This window comes from Manacus vitellinus, unplaced genomic scaffold, assembly GCF_001715985.3.
Source record: "Manacus vitellinus isolate BGI_N305 unplaced genomic scaffold, ASM171598v3 scaffold_17_pilon, whole genome shotgun sequence".
NCBI lineage: Eukaryota > Metazoa > Chordata > Aves > Passeriformes > Pipridae > Manacus > Manacus vitellinus.
Window position 1 is genome coordinate 7,403,049 of NW_021939256.1, and position 20,679 is coordinate 7,423,727.

Sequence of the window (20,679 nt, forward strand, 5' to 3'; positions counted from 1 at the left end):
TCCTGTCACTGGGCACCACTGTGAAGAGCCTGGTTTCATCTTCTCTACAACCCTTACTTTGTGTATTTATACACATTGAGAATATCCCTGCCAAGACATCTGTTCTCCAGAGTTCCAGCTCTCTCAGCCTCTCCTCATATTAGAGACTCTTGAGTCCCTTATTCATCTCTGTAGTCCTTTACTAGACTCATTTCACTACGTCTTGTACTGGGGAGCTCAGAATTGTACACATCGCTCCAGATGTGGCCTCACCAATGCTGAAGAGAGGGGAAGGATCACCTCCAGTAGTGTAATATAGCCCAGGAAACCATTTAACTCCTTGGCCACAAGGACACATTGCTGGTTTGTGAGCAGCTTATTGTCCACTAGGATACCCAGTTCCTTTTCTACAAAATTGCATTCCAACCAGTCAGACCCTGACCAGTACTGGTGCCTGGGTTTACTCCTACCCAAATGCAGGACTTTGCCTTTCTCTTTGTTGATCTTTATGAGATTGTTTTTCCAGTTCTCCAGCCTGTAAAGGTCCCTCTGGTTGGCAGGACAATCATTAGTTGTATCATTTGCAAATTTGTTGAGTGTACATGCTGTCCTATTGTCCAAATCATTAATGAAGTTGTTAAATTGCAAACAGCCAGGGTACATCACTAATGACTAGCTTCCAGCTAGACTTTGTGCCATTGATCACAACATTGTAAGCCTGGAAGTTAAGCCAGTTTTCAGTTCACCTCATTGTCTACTTATCTAACCCATATTTCATCAGTTTGTCTTTGAGGATTTTACAGGAGAGGGTGTCGAAAATTACTGATGTCCAGATAAACAAAATCCACTGCTCTCTCACCGTTTGCCAAACTGGTCATCTCATTGAAGAAGGCTGTGAGATTATTTAAGCATGTTTTCCTCTTTGTAAATCCATGCTGATTGTTCCTAATCACCTTCTTGTCCTTCATGTATGTGGAAATGGTTTCCAGAGTAATTTGCTTTATTACCTTCCCAGGGACTGAGGTGAGGCTGACCAGCCTGTAATTCCCTAAATTGTCCTTCCTGCCCTTCTTGAGGATAGGAATGACACTTGCTTTCCTCCAGTCTTTGGGACCTTCTTCCAGTCACCATGTTCTTTCACAGATTATCAGGATTATCAGTGACAGCAACCAGCTCCCTCAGTACTCATGCAAGCATCCTGTCAGCACCCATGAACTTGTTTATGCCCAGTTTATTTTAAGGGTTCCATAAAATGATCCTGTTCCACTCATGGTAAGTTGTCATTGGACTAGGCTTTCCTTTTGATCTCAGGACCTGGGATTCCTAAAGGCAAGGCTCACCAGTAAAAAATGAGTTGAAGAAGACATCAAGACTTGTAACCTTTTCTATGTCATTCCTCAATAGCACTTCTGTTTGCAGAAGTCCTTCTTGTTACCCATTACATCGCTCACCAAATTCTTAATTGCATCCTTGCATGCTTAGACCACATCTCTGTATTCCTTCTGGATCACCTGGCCCTGTTTCCACCTCTCTACTTCTTTTGGTTCAGTGAGGAGCTCCTTGTTCATCCATGAAAGTCTCCTGCTGCCTTTACTTGGCTTCCTGCTTGCTGGGATGAATCACTCTTGAGCTTGAAGAAGGTGATCCCTGAAACATGGATTTTTTCACCTGAAATTGAATTTTTCTTGTCAGGTTAAAACCAAATTTTTGCAGTGACTAACCCTAACTGTGATTTGGTGCATTTCTGAAAAGCTGAACAAGGGTATCAGTACCTGGGTAAAAATGGGCGTTCATGCATGCAGACTATCTATCTGCTTAAGGATTGATTTAAATCACTACAAATTTTTCTAATTTATTTCCATGAACACAGCATCAGGAGGTGGGTTATTCCTGTGGTTCATGAGGTCACTGTACCATTTGGGGAAGAATCAATCTATGCTACACATATATGGGAATGGTAGCAAGGGCAGAAAATGGAGCCTGTAAGCTTTTTATGGGCATTTAAAAAATGGTTATTGAAATTAATCTTAAATATTTAGGGTCTAGCCCTTCCTGAAAAAGCTGTCAAGGATTTAATAGAAAATAAAAGCTTTTATATTACATTGGTAACCATGTGCTAGCAATTAGAAGAGAGTTATGAGCTGGATATAGAATCCCATATGAAATCACGAAATGCCCCCAAACTCTAAAACGGAAAAATTCTCTGTTAAACTATCTGAACTTCCACAGTAATTGCCAGGAAGCCCAATGGATTTGATTTTATTGGGTTTTTCTATAAGTAGTCTCTTACAGGAATATAACTATTAATGACATGTAATAAATTATTTCCAGGATCGAGGTCTTAATGCAGCTTTTATTTTCAAGAAATTTAAGGGTATATTGTTGATGCAGTAATTTTCTTAAGCAGAATATCTTCATTTCAGAGCACATTTATTAAACTTTTATCTGCAATATACACCTGTTTATCCATCAAACTTAAAATTTCTTATGTACGTCATAATAAAGGGGGGAAAGGAGCGGTCTGTGGATAGTGAGCTTTGCTCAGACTAAGTAAAATATATAATGATAAAATGGACACAATTGCAAAATGTGAAGGTATCTAAATAAATATGCTTACGTCCCTTTCAGAAATTCTTTTTTAAAAAAGTGTCTTGCTAAAAGCAGTCCAGCAGACCTTCATCAAACAAGTGCTTTTTTCTCTATTATTGCTTTTTAATGTTTCCTTTAGCAAACAATACTTACAGAGATATGTTTTATATATTGATCCTTACCAAGAAAGTTTAGATTAATGCTAATTTTGAATTGTCAAGATACTGCAAAGAAGCATAGCTGTAAGATATTAGTAGTCAATAGCTTTTGTGTGTTCTACTAACATCAGGAAGTGGACTTTATGGGATTTTTTTTTTTTGATGGAACAGCAGTTCCTAGCAGACAAACAAGCTCAGCAGTGCATACTTTGTTCCCTCTATATATCATCTGTGTGATATTCCAGGTGTGTTTGTCACTTTGGCATATTCAGTGAGCTACACATTAACTAAAAGAACATTCAGTAATTTTAAAAATAGTATTAAATCATTTACCTCTGGAATTTTTCAGGAGTAAAATCTAAATATATTCGGGTCAACTAATGGAAGCATCTCTACCTCTAGAAAAAGGTTTTCATAAAGGGATAAAATCCCTTGAAAGTAGAGAATGTTATAATTGTTGCTGAAACTCTGGAAAAAACTTTTTCAGGGCTTCACATCTTGTGAAACACTAGATTTCTTCTTCTGTTTTTGGACGTACTAGGTGATACATATTTTGACCAATGGGGACAGAATGATAGTGCAATGTCATGAGTCTTTTAAACAGAATTCATTTTTATCTCCAAAATATTCATCTTTTAAAGTTATTTAAAGCTTTGGGCTGAAAATTCAAATACTTGGTTTCATGTTAATAAATCTAATTGTCATTTAAATGATGTCAAGTTTCAGCAGTTTCAATTACAACTACAAATTCTGAAGAGAATTAATAAAATGGGGAAAAGTTTTTGAAGTTTACAGAGCAGAGGGAATTTTCTGCGAGGGTCTAGAGAAATCCTATAGCTTGAGTAGTTCTGCTTTGCGATAGCAGCAGAAGCTGAGTAATTGAGTCATTCACCCATATCCTGAAGATGGAATCGATGCCATCCAAGAGAGAGCCCCCTCTAGGGGCTACAATAACATGGAAAAGGCAGCCCTTCAGCCATTTCATGTGTGGGAGGAGGTGAAGTACTTTCCTTCAGAGATCCCCACCACATGGCGTGGCATTCATGCCGAGCTGTGGATGGGAGGATTTAAACCTAATTCGACAGTAGCCGTTGACTTGCATGTTCTGTAATAGGCATGACACCATTTGGTATTTAGTTGTGGTCTAGCATCAAACAGCTCCCTTAAACTGCAGATCCGAGGCACAGCTCAAAAAATAATTCCGTTTGCCTGCAACAAGCCAGGGTCTGGCTGACAGAACAAGTAGCATTAGCGAGGGTGGAGACTGCCAGCATCAATGATGATTATATATACTGCTTCTGCCTGTGATGAGCTGCCAGCTTGTAAGTGCTGAACAATTGAGTGACCTTGGACAAACCAGTTCCAATAATGATACAGCGTTTGTTTTAATATGAAAGTGACAAGAAGGGAAAGATCACAGTCTGTCTTTCTTTCATGCAATCCCTCATCTCCAAAATGGATGCATCTCATGTGAGTTTAATAATTCATTTCATATGCAAAGCCTCTTTCTCTGGTATTAAGAACATCTTAATTTCAAAGCTTGGAAAAGTTAAAGAAGACTGAAGGCTGGAGTCAAGAAAGGAAGATAGTTCTTATACCTGCAGTAGCTGTCTCCTGCTTAGAGATAATAAAAATATCCTCTGAAATTTAAAACTGTAATTTATCTTAGCTTTTTGTATTTGAATACATTTTTGTATGCACACAACTCAGTTAATTGGGCCAAATTGCCAGTTTTATTGAAGAAAAAGTTTAATATACTATATATATATATATAATGCAATATATTGGCAAAATATTGGTGGTAAAACTATGAACCAGGTCTAATCGTAGTGTGTCTAAAGGGTAATCATAGGCTGGTCTCAATAAGCCATGGCCAAGAGTAGTCTGGCAGCGGGATGCCCTTGGGACAGCTGGGTGCCTGAGGCACTGTCCCTGCATCCATGGCTCCCATGCCTCCCTGTGCTGCTCTCTCAGAGGAACACTGCTCAAGCTCAGGGTGGTCATCTCCAGGCTCCTGCCTGGTGCTGGCAGCTGGGCACTGCTGCTCCTGCTCCCATGGGCTGCACGTGCCAAGGAATGCCCTGCGCAGAGCCCCAAGCACCCACCTGGACAGGGAGCGTTGTGGCCTTTGGGTTGGGGCGTGAATGCCTGTGGAAGAAGGAGATCTGTCCCCAAGGAGCTGGGTGGGCACCAGGCAAGCTCCTGCCTGCACCCCTGGCACTGAGGGCTCTTCCCAGGGAAGAGTAGAAGGTGCGTGGCCAGCGCTGGTGTGTGTGGTGCTGCCAGCATGGCCTGGGTGTTGCTTTCCAGAATGGCTGGGCCAGACCTGCCCTGGCTGGGGCAGTGCTCGACTCTGGGGTGCGGCTGGGTCATCCCTGCTGTTGGTAGTACCACTCAGGGCAGGAGATGCACTCTGCAGGTTGCTGACGGCCTCTCCTGCTGTGGCTGTGCCCTCTGCATCTTCCTGTTGAAGCAGCTCTTTGCCACCATGGTCTTCTGACACATCTTGGGACACTTGGCTTTTGCTGTAATCTTCCCAAATCTTGAAGGGCATTGAACGTTTGAGGTACTCTTCCCTCATCTCATGGGACAGCTCTTTCTCAATATTGTGTTCCTTGTCCTCCTCAGCCAAGACTGGGAGTGGCATTCTCCAAAAGAATCTCCATGGCTGTCATTGGCATCTTCTGCCGCAGACAGTCCAGGGTCACCCAAGGGGAGATGCTGCCTCCTGTGGGAGATGCTCTCCTGGGACCTGAGCACCCTAGGGCTCTGCTTCTTCTCCTTCAAATCCTACATGGCCAGGGTGGGGCCCCGCAGTGTCACAGTCTTCTCTGGGCATGATGCAGCCCCGCATTACAAAGCCCTGGCAGCTGATCCCAGCAACTACTCCCAGCACAGGTGTTCTGTGGCACTAGGCCCTAGCAATGGGTTCTGATGAAATCCCTGATTTTCTTTAATAATCTATAAAAGCTGGAGGTTAATAAAAGGGGGAGCATGAGAACAAGAAGGGGGTAAAACTAAGGGTAGAAAATAGCATCTGAGAATTTTATAGATAGGAATTTTTAAATTGAGAGTAGCAATACCAATCCATTGCTTAAATAACAGCATAGGTGTTTAAAATCAATATATTTTTATTGCTGTGTTAAGTGGTTTTAAAGATATATTTTGCTCTCCTTTTCATAGATTAGTCTTGAAAATATCTTCCTGTTCATGAAAGCAGAAATTCTCAAAATCTGTCTCTGGGCATTGTGCCATTTTGTGGCGCTAATAGATCATTCTGTACTGACAGGAAGAATTTTAAATAAATGTCCGCTCAACAAGCAGCTGTGTGAAACAGGTTGATATGGCCTCTGTCTTTGGGTCAAATACTCACTGTCTGTGCTGCCAAACAGTGAAATACAAAAACTAAAGAGCTGAAGTCCAATGGGGTGCATTCGGTTAGCATGGAAGAATTTCAAAACACCTTGAAGGGTGGGTCTGCATCTCAGCAGCACAGAGGGTATAGAAAGATATTCTTGCTGGTTACTGCAGGAGAGCTTTACAGCTGTCAAGAATACTGTCAGCTTTAATAGGCTCTGAATACACTACTGACTAACTTGGCTTACAAGCAGCTGATGTTAAACTGCCTGATGCCCCTTACACGTACCTTCATCTCTTCCTTGCCTATAGATCAGGAGACAAAATCTGGAGGAAAGTAATACTGGTGTAGCCAAAAAGCCAAAATAGCTAGGCAGTATAGTGATGTGTTTAGCTTCTGTCTTACAGAATATTTTCAGATAAAATAACAAACATATACCCAAGTTCAGTGAATATTATTCAGAAAGAACTGTGGAAATGAGGGAAAAGAAATAGCTGGTTAACACACGGGAAACAAATAAATCCTCTGTGACAGAGCTCATCATATGTTACAAGAACATCAAAGTTTGATGGTTGCCGAAGAAAGTAAAGACTGTGGTTCATGTCTCTGGCTGTTGAAAAAAGTGAGCCTTCAAGGTTCAGCTTTTAATAAAAAATAATCAACATGCTGTCTTGTTACCAACATTTCTTGTTATCTGCTCTGATAAAGAAGGATCTAAGCTTTTATATTAGATCACATACTGAACTTGACAGCATCATTCTAATAAAGAAAGGAAAAAGGGAAGAACCGTAGTGAGTGAGTACCTTTGGCAAGACTCACATTGTCAAGGCCTCAAAAAGAAAGTTTTTTTTGATCGATTGATTGGTCTGACCTTACAGGTGAGTCAAATCTCAGCAGGACGGTAAAATTGTAATGCTTCTGACTCTTCAATTTATAGTACCTTTCTTTTTCTTTTGCTGTTCTTTATTCAAGAGAGGTGAAGTGTTTCAACACCACTTCTCCCAATCCTAGAAAACTGTGTGATTCATCATAACTTCAGGATATTAATCAATTTATTTCTTTCATGTTCAGAGACACAGAAGGAAAGAAGTGCTTGAGCCAACATTTATTTACTTATCTATTTATTAATCTGTTTATTCCTCAACTGTATGTAGAGTGTTTTAATCTAACATCTAACTTAAGTTGGCATGTGAGAAAGTAAAACTTTCTGGGACAGTAGAGAGTCTCTCTTGAGAAAAAAAATAGTTTTTTGTATTACTTCTCAACACTATGTGGAGGTTGCGATATCAGAATAGCTAGGAGGAAATTAAAAAAAAAGAGATAGAACACAATACTATTAGAAAGCAAGAGGTATGTCACATGATAAGTCTCCTCATACTCTGGAAAGCATAGTCTTAAGAAGTAGGGAAGAAGACAAGAAAAAGGAAAATTGCTAACCAGTGTAAAAAACCTCCCAGACCAGTTCCCAACCACTGAAGTTTCAGCACCTTTTTAAAAAAGGACGTGCTATGTAGCTGTCAGTACTGCTTTGTGTCTCCTGGGGAGTTCAAGTTGACTGCCTGCCATGGTCACAGAAGGCCAGCTCATCCTGCTTCTTTCTAACCTCTCTTTGTATTTGTATCGATGCCTTCTCCTTTGAGAAGGATCTCCAGTGAGAGTCATAAAGGGTATTACAATGAAATGGAAAAAGGTAGAGAATCCATATCACTATCTAAGATAATGTTATCCGATAACTGCTTCATCTGATCATGGTGTCCCTTTTGGACACCTTAAAATAAAGTAATACACTAAGGTTGATGTCCGTTCATCTCACCGATTTAGTAGAATTTTCCTATTGAAAACTGCTCAGTAAGTTCAAACCATTTATAATAAAATTGAGGATGTTCTTGAACTCTAAAAATTATTGAGGAGGTTCATGGAAAAATGTCAGTGAGTACTAGTAAAAGATTTTGCAGATGGGAACCCACAAAATTGTGGGACTGTTATTGTTCTCATGAAAGGAAACAGAGCTGATTGTTTGCATATTGCTTTTCCCCATATCCTGCCATATCCAAGAAGACAGAAGAGTTTCAGAGAGGTGAATGAATATACTAGTTCCACATGAAATGCAGCCAAGCAAATGTTTGATACATGCTGCCTTTAAATGCATTGCCATGCATTGAAATTCACACTTCTTAATTATAAAAGTTTTCCTGTTGGGTTTGCAGTCAAATGTTTGAACAGTTTGATTAATGACTGTAGTACTAATTGGTCTAAAGTTGGCTGCTGCTTTGAATTAGGTGTCTTCTGTCTCTTGTGAAGTACCTCAGTAGGGTGATGTAATGCCTGTAGGATCATCATCTAGGTATGTAAGACTACTAGAGGCCTGGTCAGTCCAGAAAGGTTGTGTCACTAGAATAGTAGAGAGGTTGAATCAAGAGAAATATTAGAAGCTTGGGCAGGCTGAAATAGCCATTCTGTTTAATTCAACTCAGACAGGAATATCTGTTGCACTTAATAAATGAAATAGACTAAATAGTAGTCTTTGTTAGGCTTAAGTCATTTCAACTGCAAAACAGGGCTCCTGACTGCTCAGCTAGAGACTCTAAGCCAAGACAATGTTGCCTAAGAGGAGGTCTTGTGTGCCATTGAAGCCATTCAAATTATCTCATATATTGAGATAAGCATCCTTCAAGAAGGGGAAAAAAAAGAAAGAGATGAATGTATTTCATCAACAAGTTTTTGTAATTCAAGGCTAAGGTATGAAAGCAGATTCTTTGCTGCATGTTATGAAATCTGCATATCTCATGTTGCTCAGCATCTCTGTGTAGCCAAAGGTTATGCAGCTAAGCTTGTGTCAACTCTCTTTGCTGACAGTAGTAACACTCAGTGTCTGTCAGGCATAATGGATGTATATACTCTGAGTAATTTCTGAAGATTTTCCTTTCATGATACTTTAAATATGAAAGTCTTTTCATGGTCATACTTTTAATTTACAATAGCAAGACTTCACTTTTCATTGGTGGGGCAGGAATGAAAAAGAAAGTAATAAGGATTATCTGTGCATTTATTTCCTTAAATTGCTTTGTTCACTGAATATTTCCATTTATCAAATAAAGGCATTCTAGATATCTTTGGCAAATATGCTGTATAAAAGAAAGAAAGAAATACTGGGCAGATAATAACTAAATAACAAAAAACCACAAGAAGAGCTGTATTTCTGATTTTTCCCTTCATTAGCCCTGATAGTGTTCTGTAACATCTTAAAATATGGATCTCGTAGAACAGTCTGAAGAGCAGTAGGCAATATTACCACTTTAATAATAATGTGTCAGGATGTAAGAAAAAGTGTTCAAAAAACTGACAGCTCCAAAGAAGCCAGGGAAGTAAAATAAGTTGTTTTATTGTTGTGCCTGGTGTCAAACTAGAGTCTGAAGACCCTCAAGGGAAGACATGAGTGAATCTGGAACCCCCACTCCTCATGAGGGTTGTAGCTTCATCACTACATGGTGGGAAGGGAACTTCTGCCATCTTGCCTTCTGTTTATTACCTGAAGGAAAGGGAATTTTGTGAACAGTGCTTCAAGCTGGACCTTCATTTCTAAAGCCTTGCTATTGTAAAACATGACTGAAATGGAAACAATGGGAGAAAAGGGTTTCTTTTAAACCATTTGTTTACACCTTAACTGCAAAGTCCCTCATTTGACAGAACAGCAGCAGCCTCTACCCTTTTTGCCTCTCTTCTGCAGAGCTCAGGTGTGCTGGGTTGCCATAGGAAAAGGCCAAGGCTTCCTAAGTGCATGCTGCCTTGCTTCTCTTCTCTCACAGTGGCTCCCTCTGAGTTGGTAGCACTCATCCTTCACCTATGCCTTCCTCACATCAGTGTTTTCTTTTAACCTTGTCTAAGTCTGTGTTCAGAGGCAGTTCCCTAGTTTACTGTAGGTCCTGATTTACAGCATGAGGCAGCAAGTGGAACACATAAGAATTGCTCATGTCTTGAAATACTTCACCTCTTCTGAACTGAATGTGAAGTACAGATTTTGACTGATTTTTTGTGTTATAGCTTATTGAAGCTGATATAATACCAAGAGTGATTATTTTTTCTGATGCACACTACCTACAGTCTTTAAAAGGAAGAAAAACTACGATAAATTACTTCATAATGTTAATATTTTCTGCCTTAGATTTCTCTTCCAATTTTCTGTTTAGTAGATCTGCTCACTGAACTTACAGTTGATAAAATACCTATTCTGTGCTTACAAAATTACAGATGGTCAGTCTTTGTCCACCACACTATCATATTGCTCATCAGCCCCATGACTCGAAGACTATACAATCTTCTAGGTGCAGTGGGTTTCAGAAGCTCATAGGAAAGAGCAATGTAATGGCAACCTGCCAAAAGTTAATTTATGCCAGCTAACACTGCAGGACATTCTGCTTATAAAAACTCTGATGCTGTTTTACAGAAGTTATTACTGAGTGTCCCACAGCAATGGCTATACTTTAAGAATACTGGCATCTTACTTTTATTGAACTAGCTATTGAGAAGTGAGTCTGGAACTGTAAAATCATTGCTTCAACCTGTGTGTTGAAAGTGTGTGACATTGTGCCAAAGTAGCCACTTTTTGCTCTCAGTTTACCCTTTTACTGTCTGTGAAATGATATGTGTGTTCACACATCTCACAAACTCACCAATGAACTTCAAGAGATCTGACCCTTCCATGTCCAATAAGAAAAGAGAGCCACATGAGGGAAGGTGTGTCAGTGGATCACCTTTCGGTCCTCACAAGAACAGTGACCGAAACAAAGCAGAGTTAATACTGTGACCTGAGGGAAGGGTCAATAAAAATCATAGTAGAAAAATTAAAGAATTCAAGGATTCCTGAAATGTTAGCTACAGGTCTCTTTTGTGGTGTTATTATACATAATTAATAAAATAATTGGCCTGGTTGAAAAGCCTGGGGTAAGTCTTGGTATGATTCAATTTAGCATGAGATCACAGAACCCAGAGCACTTTTCAATATTGACTGCATGTTTACTTATGATTAAGGCATCAAATAAAGGAAATTTCGGGGCAGTTTTTAGAATTCATTGTATCTGCTTTATTACCTCCATTTCATAAATGACACCATTCCTTCCATGGTAGTATTATAATAACAGTACCAGCAGAGACCTAGTCTGAGAATGCAAAACAAATGGCAAAACATCCTTTCAGGCTATCAGAAAATTATGAATGTCAATAAATACAAAATTTCACTAAGGAGAATATTGTTCTTTTAATAATAATGGATAAAAATTATTTTACTGACTTCCTGTATTCCTGAATGTTACAGATAGAGAATGGGAAAATTGAGTGATTTTTTTTCCTTGCTCCATCAGTAGTCAGCATCATGCTTTAGAAGTTGTCCTTGGAAACTTTTCGTTTAGTGTATTTTGATTCTTGATTTGATTAAATGAATTTATGGTATTTTCTGTATTGCTGTGATGGGAAAGTTCTGTGGGGACTTAGAGAGAGTGGGATTCAAAGGCTGCACAAGAGCAGACATGGAGTATCCCCACTACTTCATACACTGGCAGCAACAGCCTTGGTTCAGAGGTTGTCAGAGAAAAAGAGGAAAGGTGTCCAACCAAAATTATGAGTTAGGGAAAATCTGTACTGCAAATCGATATGCTGCCTTGGGCACCAAAGTGTTTCACTGACAGAAATATTCCAGAAATGTTAAAAGTTTTACTAATACAAAACCCATAGGGAGGTAGAGTCAAACCAATGGGTACTGAGGTGTGAGTTCTGGGCACAGCATTAACCATTCTTCTTCACCTAATGCAGGCATGGTGAGCTTTGATGCAGAACTGATTTATGTCCTAGCAAGGCTTTAGATTGGGATCTCTCATCTTAGGAAGAAAAAGAAAGAAGCTGTCTGGGTTTTCATAATATTTTAAAGAAAGAATTCTCTTGGTGCTCAGGAAGAGTTTTCCTCCCACAGAAAAATTTGGATTTATCTTTATATTCAGCTTATTTTTAGTGCAAGTTGTTTTATCCATTGGTCTGCAGCTCCTCTCAGGGGAAAACAAAAACAAACAATCCACAAAACTGTGCAGACATTAGAAAGTCATGAGACCATCAAGTAGCACTGGTAGCTGGGTCTTACAGAAAAGTTATTTGAGGGAAAAATTATGCTTAACTGCAGGCCTGATGATAGTATCAGTCTCTGACTGAGCAGAAGATGACAAAGGTTTTGCTCCAGCTATTTTGCAGTGCTTAGAAAGTTGTTGCTGACTCAAATAAGTAAGTTAGTAAGTAAATAAATAAATAAATAAATGTTCATGCAAAGTCAGACCTGAATTAGTCTTACTGACTTGAAAACATAAGACTGACTGCCCCATCTTACATAGCTTTGAGACAAAGATGCTCTGCTTTACATTAGCAGACTAGTTGTTGAGAGTTAAAAATATCAGGAAAAAAGCAGTATTAAAGCTTTCACATGCTGACTTCAAGGAATTGTGCATAGAAGACTCCATTAAACAAAGGACAGAGACACTTTTAGAATAAAGCAGAAAAAACACCTGTATGTAACATTCAGGTTTCTAACAGTTGCCAGGAGAATTCATATGCTTTTATAGTACAAGCTTCTCTTGCATTTTGTCCTTAAGATGACAGAATCATAAGCAGAAGTTGTTCTGCTGGACTGAGAAGAACCTTGGGAGATAAAGCCTTTAGAGGTAAAATGTGAGTATCACATAAATACATACTTTCAGGGATGATTCTGTTGTTCTCACAGAATCCTCTGTGGGCTCACTCCAGAGGTTCAGTTTGAATGTTGCTTCCATGAGTTGTGCAAAGCACTCTGCCTTTTTAAGAAAGACTCCCCAGTCATCTTTTATGTTGCTAGTTTTGTGGTTTGTAAAGTCATCCTGAAATTATTATCTATACTGAGAGTATGGCTTGGGCACATGGAAGAAAAAAGGATGGACAGATAAACATACCCTCCACTTGCTCAAAAGAGAAATCTCATAATAGCAAACAGTAAACTAAATTTATCTTACTCAGAGCTACCTGAATACTTAGACAGCTATTAACAGTTAACTGAAATTGAATTGTACCTGTAATTAAGATATCTATACTAAAAGTGAGCCAGATAGCTGGCATGTACAACTTCCCTGCTCTTATGCTACTCCCAAGAAATTTGAAAAAAAAAACAAACAAAGTATTCCTCATATAATGTTTGAAAATCAGGAGCTGCTTCTTTCAGAATGTGCTGCTGATTTTATTCAGAACAAAGACTTCAAACTACCTCACTGTGTGAAAACAGAGCTTGAATTAGCTGCTCTAAAGAAGTGGGAGATGAGGCATCAAAGAGCCTTCTGTTCCTTAAGATAAACACTGAATATGTGTTTCATGTTTGGTTTCGGTATAACATTCTGAATAGAGGATTAAGCAGTTGCTTCCCACAGTCTTAAACTATTGAGATGATGTGGGAGAAGAGGAGAATAAAAGGATTTAAGCTATTATGCAAAGAATTAGTGTTGAGAGAGTAAAAGGTCCCCCCTATTAGCCATTGAATTCTGCATGGATTTAGTACTATTGAGAGTGTAACATGGCTCTCTGTTTTGGACACACAGAAGGTACATAATTAGGTTGCAGGAGTCCCTCTGAAGTTTCAACTTGGACACTGATCTTGTGAGATGGATTCTTGCCAGTTCATTATGTGTTTTCAAACAGAACTATATCCTTTTTAGAAAAAAAATACATAGTTTCATAACTGAAATTTTCTTTCTCTGCAATTCTGTTTGTTACATCTTAACTTTAGAAAGAAGCCTACATGACAAGGTATTATTTTATTGCAAATACCAATGACATCTGAGGACACAGATTTTACGCATTTTGCTCACACATGCAGTCACCTTAGCTGAAGGAAGGGTCGTGGTTCACCCCACTTTTGTGTTGCCCAAACCAATGTTTATGATGTGTGTTTTATAGATCTAGTTGATTGGACTGGTCATGTGAGTCAGTGTGAACAATGGGTTTGCAATCTGTTCATGCCTTACACATTTTCTGTGAGTGTAGATGATGGATATTTTTATGAATTGAGTGATAAGCCATTTACAGTGTTTTATTTTGAATTTTAGTGAATGAGATTTGGTAATGACCAATACTGCAAGAGCTTTTTTCTGTTGACTCTATGGAAATGTTAGTGTATTAATTTTAATGCTGAAGTTCCATGAAGTATTCTTCTACCCTTAGTTCTGTTTTTAAAAGTAATGTTTAATTGCTGTTAGCCTACCTGAGAGCTCATTTTCATGTGGTTTTGTTTATATTTTTTTTTATTTCATGGTAACTTACAATAGAAATTACATACATTTTTTATATATTTTTTCCTCTAGACATCTGCTACTCCTACTCTGGGAGACAGGCAGTAGCAAGATTTGGTCTGACTTAGGACAGCTATTTTCATAATTTAGGAGGGAAAAACCCACCAAGAATGTGTAAATTTATTATTTTTATTGATGAATGTAGGAGCTATAACAAAGGATGAGTGATGAATGTTTTTTATCAAGCTGATTATATTTTCTTCTCATAATTTCCTTTTCTTATATTCTATTTATAACATTTCAGGGTTGCACTTTGGGGGTGGGGGGTTGGATCATCTTATGAATATTTCATTTTTATGTTTGCAGTGTTTCGTTTGAAACAGGATTGCTAAAATAAGCAAAGTTTAGAATATTGTTTTGTGTGGTTTTAAGCCAAAGCATTCGCATTTGCGAAGGAAATATATGAAGCTATGATTGCCAAGTTCATCCTCAAGAGATATTCTTTTTTTGGGCAGAATAACAGTAAGTAGATGACAGATTTCAGTCAGAGACATTCAGTTCTACGCATAAAAGAACATCAAGAAAAGCTCAGAAATTAATCTTAATGTACGCTTCTTGGAGGAAGTGAAGGAAGGGCTCCAAATGTTTGGCAGGATTTCCAGGTTCCATGGCTTCATTAGCACATTAACTCACAGGTCCCACAGAGTGATCTGTCTTGTTTGGGATCTATTAGAAGGTGGCTACATCTTGGTTTCACTTCCTGTTGATTGGTTTGCTGTGATTTCAGCTCATCATTTCTCTGCCTCATTGCTTTCTGTTAGGTGATATTGAAGAGTAGTGAATCAGATTGATCTTTTTCTTATCCAAACATATACGTGGATTTACTGGAGTGACAGAGAATTTGTTCACTTAAACCTCGATTTCTGTGTTTTTTTCACAGCAAGTTAGAACAATAAGTGTATGTTTGATTTATGGCTCTCTTCTTTCTTATCTTCAGTATTTAGTTTTTCATAATAAGAGAGATAAAAATGTATTGGAATGCAGATCACAGAGGTTTCTGAGTACAGTCTGAAAACCTTAAACATCAGAGCTTTCACTCTAGAGGCTCAATTTCAGTATCTGCTTTATCTTAATCTCTTTATCCAAAATCATTTACAGATGTTGACATATGCCTATTTGTCTACAGTTCTTTCAGGAAGAACTAGCATTTGAACATTTGGGCTGCTGGAATCCTGGTTCTTTTAGAGAGGAGATGATATGCCATTACATGTTTACCATTTACATAATGCAAAACCAACTCAAATGCAAAACTAACTCAAAGGCATTCTTTACTGAATACTTATTGGACATCTGTTTATCTCATTCTTCACTGATTAGAGGTAATGCAAATACAAGATGTTATCACCAGACAAGCCAAGCAGTGGATTTACAATACCATGATGACAATTGTGCTTAGTTTGCATGCACACAGTTTGCACCCTGTTGAAAATGTGACATAACTTACCCTTCTCTTCCAGATGGCTGAACTGTCCCACAGTCTTGGTGGATAGGCATCTGCACACATGCAAGTCCTATGGAAGAACTGACACTGTAAATTTATCTGTGGGTTAGTCAGTGCACTGGCACTCTGAATTTTCCATACTGGAACAGTATACATAACAGTTTCCATAACAATATACAAACTGAGGTATAGGATGGGATTGTAGGTCTGAGATGGCGCTAACCTGTCAGGATGCTGTAGTGTGCAAACATTCATCAGCAACAGGAGGTTTAACAGCATCTCCATAGGTTTGCTAGAATACTTTGGCAGGGGGTACAAGTACACAGAAGCACAAGTTTTCTTTGTCAGTCTCTTCTGCTCGAAGACTTTGCCACTGCAAGAATATATGGCATTTATTGTGGCAACAAACCATGTAAAAAATTTGGTGCTATTAGGAAGCAGAATTAATTAAATGATCGTGTCTGGCTTAATGTAATGTCAAAACATACACGTGGGGAAAAATTAATAAGAGGCATATTAATCAACAGAAATGCAGGAGTTTCCCTTTTAACAGAGAAGTCTTTACATTTCTGCCATGGGAAGAAGTAAGTCATTAATGAGTCCAGATTGTGGACTGTGAGCATTCTTTGTGCTGAATGTGTTCCTATACATATAACACACATAAATACAATGAATGGTATTAGATGGACTTCATTTGGTGTAATTTAGAAATCACATTAATTCTGATCCAAATTATAGAATGCATAAATTGTTCTTAATTTTAAAATAATTTTTTGGAGCAACTACATGCAACTCATCTTAATGAAACAATGCAGTGATAGGGAATAAAATCCATAAATCGAGAGGGCGTCAGGGCACTTGAGTCCTTCTCAGCACCTTCTCAAGATGATGTATCAATGATTTTGCAAACTGTAAATCTTCCAAAAGGCTTAAGATGTGCTACTGCTTTTATTCCCAAACATGTAGCTAGGCAAGGGTCTCTAAGTGTTCAGAGTTAAGGAATTGTTCATAGAACCTGAGTTCTGTACAGAGAGAAGATAAAATGCAGGAACGCAATAAGCTAATAAATACCAAGTAAAACATAATACAGAAAATCACTTTCACATTTAACTTAGACAGGCTCAGTCAAGAAATGAGTTTTAATTTGTCACCCCAAATATGGGACTAGATGCAACAATGCAAGTCCTTAGATCATGTTAGAGACCAAAGATTTGTTCTGGTTTTTATTTTCTCTTCCTCAGATTCTTTTACCTAGATAGGAGAGGGAGATGAGGTAAGCACTGGATTTATGCAGGACATAATATGGATAATTTTGTTGAACAAAATAAAAATAAATCAGAGCTACTTTCTGAATATATCCCTTTTTCCATCAGAACAAACTTCAAATGGTTGAGAGTTATTCCACAAGGTTTTCTGTGACATCAGACCTAATCACAACCTATTCTGCTACTTAAAAATACAGGACCCTGGCAACACAGCTTCCTCTCTCCAATCACAGGGCAGGAAAGCAACTGCAGGCTATTGCATCTGAATTTGTCAGAATAAATAATTAAAAGGCTCATCAGCTTCTCACTAATGAACAAGGAAATGTGATTAAGCAACTTTAAAGGAGAGTAGCTGAAAACAATATAGAAATGACAGCAGGATGATTGCTGTGAATGAGCGACTGAAATTTCTGAATAAGAGATTTCTTCAGCAAATCATGAGGATGGTAGTTTAATCTTCCATTAAAAGATTCCTGACAATTTGGAGAAGCTCTGAATCGGGAGATTACAGGTGTCTCAGAAACTGACAAGGCAGAGACTTCTCTTAATACATCTACTTTCTGGCAAATGCTCAGAAATAACTTTTGTGTGTGTGTGGTTTTGGTTTTCCTTTTTACTGTTTCAAGACTCTTAACTTCTACCAAACAATGACTAGGACGTCTCTGACTAGGCTATCTTTTATTCTCAAAGACTCTGAAAATACAAATCATCTTTCAGACCAAAATGTTCTAGAGATGCTTGCCAAGTTTACTGTGGCTAACATCTAGAAATTGTACTGATTAGCTTCTGGCATGGTTCCTTGCAAGTGCTTTGCATGCTAGTGTCTCATTAAATATCTTATTCCTCTTTATTTAGCACCAAGAATGTACTTCCACCTTATATCTAGTCTGTTTCTATGCTTTTACTGTCTGCTCTTCTAGCTTATCTAAAGGAGATAACACATAATACAGAAACTCGAAGAAAAGTGAAATAACAGACACCAGTGCAATTCTTCTGTATATCTGGAGAAAGATTTTTTTTCCTTTATATACATTCATAAACAACACAGTCTTTTTATGAATAAAGGCACAAAAGTCAACAAACAAATTAGGAAGGGTGGTTGTATCAGACTTTAGAAGTTTTCAGATACTCAGATATAAAAGTGGCATGCACAAAAGTAAGTGTAAGATTTATAGTTTAAAAAGAAAAAAAAGTAAAATAAAATGTCAAACATCTTTTTAGTTACAGAAATACTCATGTGCCTCAAATAGGATGCTCAACATTACAGAAAATACTCTGGGTCTAAAACCCAGAAAAATGCTGTTCTACTTCAAGAGGTCTTTGAGGAAATGTTTCTTTGTTTTGTTTTTTTTTTTTATACATGATGTAGGCCCACCATAGCACAATACATAGTGTACATAGAAGCCACTTCAACAGGGATATCTAGCAAAGACACAACCTCTCCTCAGAGAGCAGAGATGTCAGGAATTCTCTGCAATTCTCTTTTCCAAACTACTCAGAGTAGAGCGGGAATAAAACAAAGAAAAAAAAAAACAAAACAAAATAAAAACCAGCCACATATTTCCTTTTTATGCTTTTTCCAGGCCAAGTTCTGTGAAAACTTCTCTGCGAAGTTTCTCTTGAGCAACTAGATTGCCTGGGTATAGTCCATGAAGCATTTACAATGTCCTTTTTCTTCTACAAAAAAAAATACAGTCTTGGAAGAATAATTCTTCATTATTCAAATAAATTCCTTGTAGAATTACATTTTTACTTTTTCATTCCATTTAGAATTTTATTATTTTATCTTAGACATAACAGTTTGCTTTCTGTGCTGTGTTAGGATTGATGTCTCCTTCCCATGATCTCCAGAGTTCGATCTGGAGAAAAACTTGCTTTTCAATTCATTTGTGCCAAAATATCTTAGTTTTATGTATAGACTGGAACTAAAAATCTTGTAATTAATGTGAATTCATTTCATTGTAACTCTAGCTTTCTACAGTAGATTAATTATAGATAAATTGGTGCAACAGTACTTCTGAAACTTCTATATGAGGAAAGAAACATTTGCAAATTGTATAAGCATTTAAAGAAACACAAACCTACCAATTTCATGCTAATTACCTTACAGCAACCCCATTCTGAAAAACCATCCTATTTTTACATTGTCCTAAAAATAATGCATCTCACATGTATGTGCACTTTTCTTTTGTAGGTGGAATGGAGAAAATAAAACAGCATACCTTTACATTAGCTCACTATACCTATACTGTGCTTTCTAACTTAAAATATGCCAATGGGGCTCCTGTAGTTCACATTTACAGTGATACAGACTTCAGCAGTCCTGATGTCCAGGGTCCAATCATTAATTTTAACGTGCTCGATGAAAACGGAGAAGTGCTCGGCTTTTCACAGGTATGTTTTTCTCTTGTTTTAACTTGAGTGTTATGATTGTATTTTAAGCATATTCACAATATTGTTCTTTATCCTAAAAGAAACATTTTATTTATAGTACTCCCTTCTGAGGTTTTGGTTTTGTTTCTTCATAGTTCTGCACCATATATACACACCATTTTTACAGCAGAAATAAAATCCAATAAATGGTGCTAGTACAATAAAAAGTACATAATAGCCAAAGGCAATATCTTACAGATTTAATACTCCACAAGTAGGAAGTTTGGAAGTGGGCTGTTTTAACAGGATATATTGACTAGGCAGTTTGATTTCTTGTTGGCTCCCTTCTCTTGAGTACTCAAAATTGGGAATTGAAGACCAAGTCTGGAAAAGCTGATAAAGAGACTGCCTTGGAAATTTGACATACAAGTGAAATATCTCAGAATATTGCAGTCACCAATGAAAGAGGAGTTCTCTTTTCCCTTCAGTTCTGATAATTACATTCTTGTAATATTCCTGAGGAAGCATGAAATAAAGTTAAATGATCAGTGTAAAGAGTGAGATTCAAGCTCAAAAAATCCTTAAATGCTGTCTTTCCCAGCAGTTTTTTCTAGCCTTTATCCATCAGGTATACCAAGTATCTTTGAGATAAAACTTCATTAAACTTTTCTCCCTTCAGTAGAGAGGTAATGGTGTATGACCATAATTGTGTGTACGGCTGTGCACCATGTAGGCGGTGGGTCATGTAGGATGGAGTAGCTCACTTGCTCATCAGCGGAAGTCAGAAAAACCACAGAGCTCTAGTTTTGCTTAATTCTTCTTTTCTTTTCGTTGGCTGATGATTGAATAAGCCCACAAGTCAAGTTCAAGTGTATGGCCTTGATTTTTTAAAAACTGTCAATAACTGAGTAACTGCCAATAACATCTGTCTCGGGAGTTACCCCCCTCTGCCAGCAGTAGTGGCAGAGCTGCATTACTCCTGGAGCTGATAATTCTGGACCATTGGGGAAAGAATGGGAGTGCTGCAAAAGGTATTTAACGCTATTCTGCCAGAGAGGAGAAGAATGGGATAATGAATGGAACATGGAGACGTCTATGAGAATACAAGAAGAAATCCTTATATACACAAGGGAAAACAGAATTGAAGCAGTTACTTGGTAGCCTGTCA

At 38.0% G+C, this 20,679-nt stretch overlaps 1 protein-coding gene across 1 annotated transcript in view; it reads left to right on the plus strand.

Moving 5' to 3' along the window:
- MOCOS (molybdenum cofactor sulfurase) overlaps positions 1 to 20,679 on the plus strand; it is a 341,863-nt gene that overhangs the window by 268,417 nt on the left and 52,767 nt on the right. Inside the window, exon 8 of the mRNA XM_029958899.1 lies at positions 19,333 to 19,532. Within this exon, the coding sequence (XP_029814759.1) occupies positions 19,333 to 19,532 (200 nt within the window). The remainder of the gene's footprint in view (positions 1 to 19,332; positions 19,533 to 20,679) is intronic.